The sequence below is a fragment of the Gracilinanus agilis genome, chromosome 2 (genome assembly GCF_016433145.1).
Source record: "Gracilinanus agilis isolate LMUSP501 chromosome 2, AgileGrace, whole genome shotgun sequence".
In the NCBI taxonomy this organism is placed as follows: Eukaryota; Metazoa; Chordata; class Mammalia; order Didelphimorphia; family Didelphidae; genus Gracilinanus; species Gracilinanus agilis.
Window position 1 is genome coordinate 4,914,132 of NC_058131.1, and position 10,585 is coordinate 4,924,716.

The window sequence follows — 10,585 nt, forward strand, 5'->3', positions numbered from 1 at the left end:
TGTGGAGGCTAGATTGGGGTGGGGAGAGATTAGAGGCAGGAGGACCTGTTGGGGGACTATTGAAATAGTCTAGAGTAGACGAGGGTCAGAACTTCCATATGAAGGGAGGACAAAGGGGAGCACTGTTAGGAAAGACACTGGAATGGCAGAAATGAGATTTCGCACCTGGGGCAGAGGGAAAGGAGGAAAAGAGAAGAATCGAAAAATGGCTCTAACTTGGGATGACTGAGAGGATGTGGCAGCCTCATAGGAGAGAGGACCCTTGGGAAGAGGGTGTGGGTTTGGGGCAGGGAGAGGGATGTAATGAATTCTGTGCTGGCATCCGGATTCTGGACATCCCATTGGAAATGTCCACTGGACAGCTGGTCCAGTGGAACTGGAATGGAAAATTAGGGAGATTACGGATCGCCTCAGAATTCACAATTAGGATAATGGGGGATTATAGCTAAGGAGGCAAAAGGGGGCTGGAGAGGGAGAGACCAGAAAGCCAGTGTGCAGTCAGTTGGCAAACATTTATTAACTGCCTACTGTGGGCCAGGCACTAACCACAGGCCCGGAGCTCCTGATTAAGATAATCCTATGGGAACTGGGGAGAGAATATGAAGATAATGCTTGTTTGTGATTAATTGTTCCCGTTTATAAAACATGTAAGTGTTATTAAGGATTTTTCAGATATTTATTCAATAGTGATTGGTTTTTCAATGGGAGGTGGGGGCAAATCACTTTGTCTTGGGCCTCAGTCTCCTCATCTGTAAAACAAAGGGAAGGATTGGAAGTTTTGCAAGGTCTCTTTCGTCTCTAGACTGACCGACATTCCAAGCCCTTCCTAAGCTGACTCCTTAGCCCCTTCTGCCTTTCTAGTCTTCTTATACCTTCCTCCCTTCCATGTATAATGCGGTGACGTTGGTCTTGTTAGTAGCACACTGATAGGTTGAGTTGGGGCAGGGGAGCAAGGTGGAACCTTCCAGGCTGTAAATCTCTCAGCTGGTTCTTCAGAAGGAGCGAATGACCCATTGGGCAGGAGGCCGTCTTGTCACAGAATGCGGCCCTCCCTAGCCATGCAGGTTCTAGCACAGTGCCCATCATCGATCCTAAGAAATATTTACAAGTGAAAGAATCCAATTCCAGAGTTGCTGCTGTTGTCCTTTTCTATCTTATCTCCAAACAAACTGATTTCTAGGCATCTTATACGTAGAATGTGAAACTTGGAATTCACAATGTTAGAACTGGAAAGAACTTTTGAAGCCAGAACTTTAGAATGCAGAATATTTGTGATAGAAAGGACCTTGGGACATGGAGTATCAAAGATGGCAATGATCATAGACTAGATAGGGGGCACCAAAATAATGTTAGATCTGGAAATGAGATGACTTAGGACATACATAGACTTTTAAAACACAGAAAACTAAAACGGAAGCGACCTTAGAACACAAGATGTTAGAACTTAAAGGGAATTTAAGATCTAAATGTCGGAACAGTTTTAGAACTGGGAGATTTTAGGAGCTAGACCTCTAGAACATACAACATTAGAACCTGAAGAGACCTTAGAATGTAGAACTTGGTAATCCACAGTATTATAGCCAAGTGAGACCTTATCCCTTTAGAACATCAGAACTTGAAGGTTCTGTAGAACACAGAACTTTAGGACGCAATATTGGAGTCAGAACAGAGCATGGGATTTTCTCTATATTTTAATTTTTCTATCATTTGAATGAGATGGATAGTTTCATGCCTCTGGAGGTAGGAAAAGTCACCCTGAGATTTCATTGGTGCTCCTCCCCGAGGAGGAAACTCCTTCCCAAGGCAGGGTAGCATCTTCTCTCTGATCTGGATTCTTAGAGAGTTGTCTGGGGCTCTGGAAGGTTCCGTGACTTTCCCAGGGTCACAGAGCCAGCACTGGAACTCAGTTCTTCTTGGCTCGAAGGCTGCTTCTCTCTCCATGACATCTCATGGCCTCTCCCTTGTAGGCAATCCAAAATCCCAACGACATCCAGCTCCAAGAAAAGGCTTGGAATGCAGTGTGTCCTCTTGTGGTCCGGCTGAAGAGGTTCTACGAATTTTCTATCCGCCTCGGTGAGTTCTCCCTTTTGGTCCTCTTTCACTTCTCCATTATTTTTTTCCGTTTCACTTCAATGCTTTGACACTCTTCTGCTGGCATCTCCCACGTGTGGAGCTCTCTCAGCTTCTCCCTCCACCAGTCCTCCCCTGTGAGCTGGTCAGCTGCCTTGGGAGGTAAATAGTACCACAATTATTGTCCCCTTTTCAGAAGGGGAAAACTGAGGGTGGGAAGGAATTTGCTCCTAATCACAGCCCCGAGGATGGAAGAGCAGAGCTAAACCCAGGCCTCCAAGCCCCGTCTGGCACCTGTTACCCTCCACCGAACCCTCACTCGGGGTCTCTCTTTCTTCAGATCATCTCAAATGATGCCAGAAAGAGATCTCGGGACAGGAACTTTCCAGCCCCTTCATTCCCTTTGAGGGGAATTTACCGATGAAACCCCACATTGGAGCTGTAGTTTTTAAGATTTGCTGCCATCCCGTCCTCCAAGAAAGGGAAGAGAAGGGAATAAGCTTTTATATAGGCATCTACCTTGTGCCAGGCGTTGTGCTAAGGGCTTTCCAAATATCATTCTGTCCCCACAACAACTCTGGAAGTAGGTGCTATGATTTCCCCCATTTTATTTTTTACTATTGAGGAAACTGAGGCAGACAAGCTAAGTGACTTGCTCAGGGTCATACAGTTAGTAAATGTCTGACCCAGGACTAGCTCTCTATCCACTAAGCCATCTCGCTGCCTCTCAAAATCAATAGTGTTTTTTTTTTAAACCCTTAACTTCTGTGTATTGGCTCCTAGGTGGAAGAGAGTGGTAAGGGTGGGCCATGGGGGTCAAGTGACTTGCCCAGGGTCACACATCTGGGAAGTGTCTGAGGCCGGATTTGAACCTCCCGTCTCTAGACCTGGCTCTCCATCCACTGAGCCCCCCAGCTGCCCCCTCAATAGGCTTTTGTTGCCATTTTTAATCCCCTTTTAGAGGCAGAAGCTGGGCCCCTGAGGGTTAGAGTGAGGATTGGTGGGCATGTAGGCATCCCCTTGGCACCCTGGTACACCGTCGTTTTGCCCTCAGCTTCCTTCTACAAGCACAAAGGGAAAGGCAGAAGTCGGGTCACTGCTGGGACGTAGGACCGTCCCTCGCCAAAGAAGGCCCAGAGACTTCTCCAAGGCTCCACAGCAGGACGTGGACGGGCTGGGTTTGGAGCTCCATCCTCTGCCTCCAGATCTGCTTCTCTCAGCCCTGAGTCGGGGCTGGGCTTCAGGAAAGGAGGCTGATGGGGGCTCGGGGCTCTGCCTCTCTTTCAGAGAAGGCTCTGCAGAATCTCCTGGAGTGCCTGACGTGCCCGCCCTACACACCCACCCAGCACCTGGAGCGGGAGCAGGCTCTGGCCAAGGAGTTCGCCGAGATCCTCCACTTCACCCTGCGCTTCGACGAGCTGAAGGTGAGCCGGCGCTCCGGGGACCTCGGCGGGGAGCCCCCCGAGGCCCGGCCCGAGCCTCTCCTCTGTCTCCTTCCAGATGAGGAACCCGGCCATCCAGAATGACTTCAGCTACTACAGACGCACCATCAGCCGCAACCGGATCAACAACATGCACGTAAGGAGGGCGGCCTCTGGGGCCGGGCCTGGGGGGGGGGCAGGGGGGGCTTCTTCCTTCTTCTGCATCGGGGGAGCCTTCAGAGAAGAACGAGTCTCAGCCCACGGAGCCTCCTGGCTGCCCCCAGGAGGGCCACTTGTGGAGATGGCGCAGGAGGAGGCACTGTGGGGAGCCGGAACGTCCCCCCAGCTCTGAGCTGTCCCGTCTCTGAAGCGAGGGGAGCCTTCTGGAGGAGGCGCCCTGGACAGAAATAGGGTTAGACCAGAGGAGGGACGAGGGGACAAGAAGATGCCTTCTATTTGGACTGGGCTGAGTTCGAGATATTGGACAGGTAGCTGGCGATAGGAGCGGGTCGTCTGGGAGGGGAGGCTGGACCTCCCACGGTCACTCCTCGTTCCACATCGACAGGGTGACCCAAAGTCAGCGGAGAATCCCCACATAGAAGGAGAAAGATGGGACTGCTCGGAAGGAGGGATCGGGGCTCTCAGGGAAGGAACATGAACTTGGATCCTCGGCCTCCAGCGGTCCCAGAGCTCGCTGGGACCCCCTTTTATAAATGCCGTCTCCTCTCCTTCCTTCCATCAGCTAGACATTGAAAATGAAGTCAACAACGAGATGGCCAACCGAATGTCCCTGTTCTATGCAGAGGCCACCCCGATGCTGAAGACCCTCAGCAACGCCACCACGTACTTTGTCTCCGAGGTACGTCTCCTCGCGCGGAGGCCGGGGATGGGGCACGGCCGGCACGACTCTCAGGGACGTCCTTGTCTTGTGTCTCCTTTTTAGAACAAAACCCTGCCCATCGAGAACACGACGGACTGCCTCAGCACCATGATAAGCGTGTGTAAAGTCATGCTGGAGACCCCGTAAGTCAAGGGGCCTTTGGACACGGAGAGGGCGATGGGGGCCAACGATGGCCGACTGCCTGCGTCGGCTCTCTTGTTGGAGCATTTGTGACTGAGCCCTTCAGGGAGCCCGAGCCAAGCTCAAAGTGCCCTTGGGCAGTGCCATCGTCCTCCCATGGTTTGGCAGAGCCAGAGAGCTCCTGTCCAGGGAATTCTCAATGGGGACGAGGCTCCTGGAGGGAGCAGTAGCCTTGCCCTCGAGGTCTCGATCGGGGAGTGAACACCTCTGCACCCGGGCTGGGCCCCGGAATGACTACGAGGTGGCTCTGCAATCATGAGCAGCCTTTCTCACTTCTTGGTTTGGGTGAAGCAGAAAGGGCTGATGCGTTTAGCTTGCTCTCCTCCTAAGGGGCAGGTCAGTGAAAAATCACAATAAGCCCGTGTGGTGAGCTCCCCGTCTCTCTGTCTCTGTCTCTCTGTCTCTGTCTCTCTGTCTCTGTCTCTCTGTCTCTGTCTCTCTGTCTCTGTCTCTGTCTCTCTGTCTCTGTCTCTCTGTCTCTGTCTCTCTGTCTCTGTCTCTCTGTCTCTGTCTCTGTCTCTCTGTCTCTCTGTCTCTGTCTCTCTGTCTCTGTCTCTCTGTCTCTGTCTCTCTCTGTCTCTGTCTCTGTCTCTCTCTCTGTGTCTCTCTCTCTGTGTCTCTCTCTCTCTGTGTCTCTCTCTCTGTGTCTCTCTCTCTGTCTCTCTTCCTCTGTCTCTCTTCCTCTGTCTCTCTTCCTCTGTCTCTCTGTCTCTTTTTCTCTCTGTCTCTTTTTCTCTCTGTCTCTTTCCCCATCTCTGTCTCTCTCTCCTCTCTCTCTCTTTCTCTCTTCTCTCTCTCTTTCTCTCTTCTCTCTCTCTTTCTCTCTTCTCTCTCTCTCTTTCTCTGTCTTTTTGTCTCTATCTCTTTCCCCATCTCTGTCTCTCCTCTCTTCTCTTGTTCTGTCTCTGTCTCTCTCTCTGTCTTTCTCTCGTCTGTCTCTCTCTGTCTCTGCCTCCCTGTCTCTCTCTATCTCACTGTCTCCCTGTCTCTCTGTCTCTGTCTCTCCCTGTCTCTGTCTCTCTGTCTCCCTCTCTCTGTCTCCCTGTCTCCCTCTCTCTGTCTCTATCTCTCCCTCTCTCTGTCTCTCTCTGTGTCTGTCTCTCTCTCTCTGTCTCTGCCTCCCTGTCTCTCTGTCTCTGTCTCTCACTCCCTCTCTCCCTCTCCCTTTAGTAAAAACAATAGAAGTCGTGGCTATAGGAAACAAGCCATTTGGGACCTGGCAGTAGAGCGAGCCTAGAAAAGGGGTCATGCCAGGACCTAGAGCCAGAGGGGGGCTTAGACTTCATTTAAATTCACCCCTTCTCTTCCCCATTTTACTTTGACCCAGAAAGTAGGAAAGAGACATTCAAGGCGATAGAATGTAAGTGTCAGAAGGGAAAGAAGGAGCCTAGAACACAGCACGAGGAACACAGGGGGGCTTAGAACAAAGAACAATGAATATCAGAACTGGGAAAGACCTTAGGCCGTGGAAGAGCCTTTGGAGCATAGACGAGAAAATGCTGTAGTCAGAAAGCATAGCCAAGAAAGGTCTGGGCCTGGAGGGAGGAAAGTCTGAGTTTAAATCCTTTTGGCTGTGTGACCCTGGGCGAGTCACTTCACTTGTTTGCCTCTATTTCCACATCTATAAAATGGGAACAATTAATAGCACGCACTGCCCAAGATTGCAGTGAAAATTAAGTGAGACGCCACTTTAAAGGCCCTTAGCACAGTGCTCAGCACGTAACAGGCGCCAGGTCCGTTGTAGCTATTTATTACTAGCCGTTAGCCATAACACGTCAGAGGTCAGAGCGGTCACCAGCAGCAGGCGTCAGAGCTGGGAGGGACCTGAGACGGCGGAGATGAGGGAATCCTTGGAACTGAGAGGTCCGTAGCTAGAAGGACCCTCGGCACGGAGGCCACAGGTCATCAGAACGGGCTCTCCCGACCCCAAGCCTTTACCTTGACCTGGTCATTTCCTTTTGAAGACACTCCCCTGCTCCCTGCCACAAAAAGCCTGGGAGTGTGTAGACCCGCCGCCTCTAGTGACGGAGTAGAACCTAAGGAAGGCTGTGTCTGGAGGGTCTTCCCACGGCTGGGGGATCGCCTTCTCCTCTGGTGGCCTGCCCTGAGCCTGGCCTCTGTTTTAAGGAAGATGGCCGAGGGCTGCTGGGGATCCGCTTGGTCTAGAGGTGCAGCCACGGCAGAGTCGTTGCTCTCAGTGATCTCAGGCAGCAGAAGGACCCACCATAGAATAACTGCCGGGCGAGAGCCAGCCCCGGCCCCGGCCCCAGCCCCGGCCCCAGCCCCCTCCACAGCGAAGTGCTTCTCTGCCTCCCGCTTTCCCCTCTGCTCTCTCGGGTGCCTGCGCAGGGAGACGGGCTCTCGGCACAGTGACCAGGACCGGACTTGGCGGCGGCTTGTCGCCCCCTCGGACAGCCTGACAATGTCCAGATGAGAGAAGGGCGGGAGAAAGTCCTGATGGCACCGGGGGGGTGTCGGGCTCTTCAGGCTCCTGGCTTTGGGGAGGGAGTCCGGCCGGGCTGATTTCATTTCCTCTGTGTTCCAGGGAGTATCGGAGTCGATTCACGAGTGAAGAGACTCTCCTGTTCTGTATGCGAGTGATGGTTGGCGTCATCATTCTCTATGACCACGTGCACCCCGTGGGGGCTTTCTGCAAGACGTCCAAGATTGACGTAAGGACCAATGCGGGGAGACTTTCTGGACCGGGTCTTTGGTGGTGCTGGAAGGGCGGTCTGGCTGCTCCTCTAGAAGTTCCGAAGACGACTGGTTAGAGCATTCAGGGAAGATGGGCTCCTCTAAGGGGCTTCCCAGGTCCTCGTGGGGCAGGGCCTGCTGGGTAATCCAGAGCCAACCTCCCCACCCGCTGGGCTGCCGTGATCGCTGGCTGGTGCTAGCCAAGGAGAGACTCTTCCCATCAGAGAGCCACGTGGACTGAATTCCTAGCCTAGCGGGGGGAGAGGCGGAGACTAGGAGGGGGAGAGAGAGACACAGAGAAAGAGAGAGAGAGAGACAGAGACAGAGACAGAGAGACAGAGAGAGACAGAGAGAGACAGAGAGAGACAGAGAGAGACAGAGAGAGACAGAGAGAGACAGAGAGAGAGAGACAGAGAGAGAGAGACAGAGAGAGAGAGACAGAGAGAGAGAGACAGAGAGAGAGAGACAGAGAGAGAGAGACAGAGAGAGAGAGACAGAGAGAGGCAGAGAGAGAGAGGCAGAGAGAGAGAGGCAGAGAGAGAGAGGCAGAGAGAGAGAGGCAGACAGAGACAGACAGAGGCAGACAGAGGCAGACAGAGGCAGACAGAGACAGACAGAGACAGAGACAGACAGGGACAGACAGGGACAGACAGGGACAGACAGAGACAGACAGACAGAGACAGACAGACAGACAGACAGAGACAGACAGACAGAGACAGACAGACAGAGACAGACAGACAGAGACAGAGACAGGCAGAGACAGGCAGAGACAGGCAGAGACAGGCAGAGACAGGCAGAGACGCAGAGAGCATCTAAGTGTGTGAGTGTGAGAGAGAGAGAGGGAGAGAAGGAGGGAGACGGGGCAGGTAACGTATCACAAATGAAACATTTAGAAAAAAGTGAATGTTCTAGAGCTGGAAGGGATGGGCCAACTGCCCCCCCCCCCACGTGTCTTCCCGCAGTTGCTGTCTGTTGTGCTACTTCACCCGCTTCCTGCTTTCCCTCAAGCCCAGGAGCACCTCCTGCCAGCGTTCTCCTCCCCTTCCAAGCCCCCCCTTGTAGCCCCCCTTCTCTCCTCGACAACCCAACCCCAGATCCCATGCTTTGGTCTAGCTGGGTGTCAGCAAGAAGGTGTGATTGGGTTCCCCCCAACCTCCAGTGGCAGTTCCTGGTCCCGGTGGCAGGCCGCTTGCCACCAGATGGTTCTCCCATCATGAGATTCCAGATTGGAGTCAAAAATGCAAAGTCTGGTAAAGTCCGAGCTGGGGTGGTCGTGTTGGGGAATCTGAGCCTCTTCTCCATCCTCAGTGGCTCTTTTTTCTCCTAATTCTTCTACCCCTGAGCCTGCCGGTGTTAAGTTCTAGATTCATGGTCAGAGGGCTGACTCAGGAAACAGTGAGTTCAAGAAGAGGCTGGATGGGGGGCAGCTGGGTGGCTCAGTGGATGGAGAGCCAGGCCTTGAGTCGGGAGGTCCTGGGTTCCAATCTGGCCTCAGACACTTCCCAGCTGGGTGACCCTGGGCAAGTCACTTACCCCGCCATTGCCTAGCCCTGACTGCTCTCCTGCCTTAGAACTAATACAGAGTATTGATTCTAAGTGGAAGGGAAGGGTTTAAAAAAAAAAAAAAAAAAAAAAAAGAGAGGCTTCATGGTCCCTTCTTGGGTTTTTTATAAAGAGAATTCTTGTTAGGTCCTGGCTGACCCAGATGGGTTCTGTGGTTCTGTTTGCTTCGATCTTGGGTATAGGATTTTATGGCCCAAAGTTCTAGGCTTTGTTCCTTCCTATCCGCGTGACTTTGGACAAGTCCCTTCACGTCTCTGGGCCTCCTTCCATTTCCCTGTAAATAAAGGACGTGCTTCGGTTCAGGAAGGGCCGGTGAGAGCAGCCCCCCTCGAGGACGTTCGAGTGTCGCCTCTCCTCAGCTGTGCACTAACGGGGCGTCTGTCTGCTGCTTCTTCTTCCAGATGAAAGGCTGCATCAAGGTGCTGAAGGAGCAGCCCCCCGACAGCGTGGAAGGCCTCCTAAACGCCCTCAGGTAGGCCTCGGCCCCCCTCGCTGCCTCCTTGGGAAAAGCACGGCACGAAGACGTGTCCGAGCTGGAGGGGACCTCAATCGGCCGTGTCCAAAGTCCAGGGAGCTCCCGCCCCAGAAGTGGAAGACCCCGAACCTAGAACCCGATGGAGGGAACCTCAGATCTCGGACAAGGAGGATGTCTGAGCGAGTGGGGAACTGGGGGCTCAAGTTCTAGCGTGAAGGTAGGCCCTGGGGAGGACCCCATCGGAGAAGAGAGAGCGAGAACGAGAGAGGGAGCGAGAGAGGGAGAGTTACCGGTGCTGGCTGGGCGCAGCCGCGCGTCAGAGGCGCTGCGAGCCCGAGAAGGAGAAAGAGGAGCCGGGCTCGGCTCAACTCGAGGCGGCCGGCAGGGAGGCCCCGCTGTGTGCGGGCACGAGAGGAGGGCACGAGAGGACGTCGCGCCCCCGAGGGCCGTCGTGAGCAGACAAGCTAGAGGGCATCCCCGGGAGGTCGCCTCGGAGGAAGGCCGGCCTTCACGGCCCCCAGAAGGGCTTTCTGTAGGGTGGAGGAAGGCCAGAAAGGCGGCGGGGAGGAGACCCAGGGGAGGTTCTGGCTTCCATCCAGCCTGGAGGGGAGGGAGGGCTGCGGGACCTGGTGAGCAGAGGAGGCGCAGCCAGCCCTGGTCGCCGGTGAGGAGGGTCCCCGGAGGAGCGCCAGCAGATGGTCGGGGCGCCCCCGGCTCTGGGGATCAGGGCCGTCCCGCTTCCTCGGCCCTCAGCCGTTCTCACGTCCAGGCCTGAGTCCCTCTGGGGGGCTTGGCCAGCTGGGGCGGGAGATCCGGCAGAGGAAGGGCCGCGGTCTGTGCACCAACCAAAAGGGGGGCTGCCACGGGCCGGCGCCGGCCTAGAAATGGTATCCTGTGGAAACAAGGCGGCCAGGCCTCGTGGGGGAGAGCCCCCTCCCCCGTCCCGGAAGGCTGGCCGGGGCGTGGGCTGGCTGGGGGTCCCAAGGACGAGGCCCCCGAGTAGAAGCAGAGCCAAGGCCCGGGGTCCGAGGCCTTCCAGATGGGAGTGCCGGGCCGGCCTCACCGTGCCCCGCTTCTCCCGCAGGTTCACCACCAAGCACCTGAACGACGAGTCCACCTCCAAACAGATCCGAGCCATGCTGCAGTAGAGGCCGCCCGGCGCCCCCCGAGATGTACATGTTTACATATTTAATACAGATTCATGTTCACACGCGTCTATTCACGTAGCACTTCCTTCCCGGCACCGAGATGGACGGCGGCCCTCGGGCCTCCCCTCCCCCC

The 10,585-nt window shown here is 54.7% G+C and overlaps 1 protein-coding gene across 1 annotated transcript in view; it reads left to right on the forward strand.

The window, feature by feature from the left end:
* Positions 1-10,515, forward strand: part of CYRIA (CYFIP related Rac1 interactor A) — a 42,149-nt gene extending 31,634 nt beyond the window's left edge. Inside the window, exons 5-12 of the mRNA XM_044663005.1 lie at positions 1,968-2,073; positions 3,358-3,494; positions 3,571-3,648; positions 4,234-4,350; positions 4,435-4,514; positions 7,118-7,244; positions 9,231-9,301; positions 10,389-10,515. Of these exons, the coding sequence (XP_044518940.1) occupies positions 1,968-2,073; positions 3,358-3,494; positions 3,571-3,648; positions 4,234-4,350; positions 4,435-4,514; positions 7,118-7,244; positions 9,231-9,301; positions 10,389-10,452 (780 nt within the window). The 3' untranslated portion in view covers positions 10,453-10,515. The remainder of the gene's footprint in view (positions 1-1,967; positions 2,074-3,357; positions 3,495-3,570; positions 3,649-4,233; positions 4,351-4,434; positions 4,515-7,117; positions 7,245-9,230; positions 9,302-10,388) is intronic.
* The last annotated feature ends 70 nt before the right edge of the window (positions 10,516-10,585 follow it).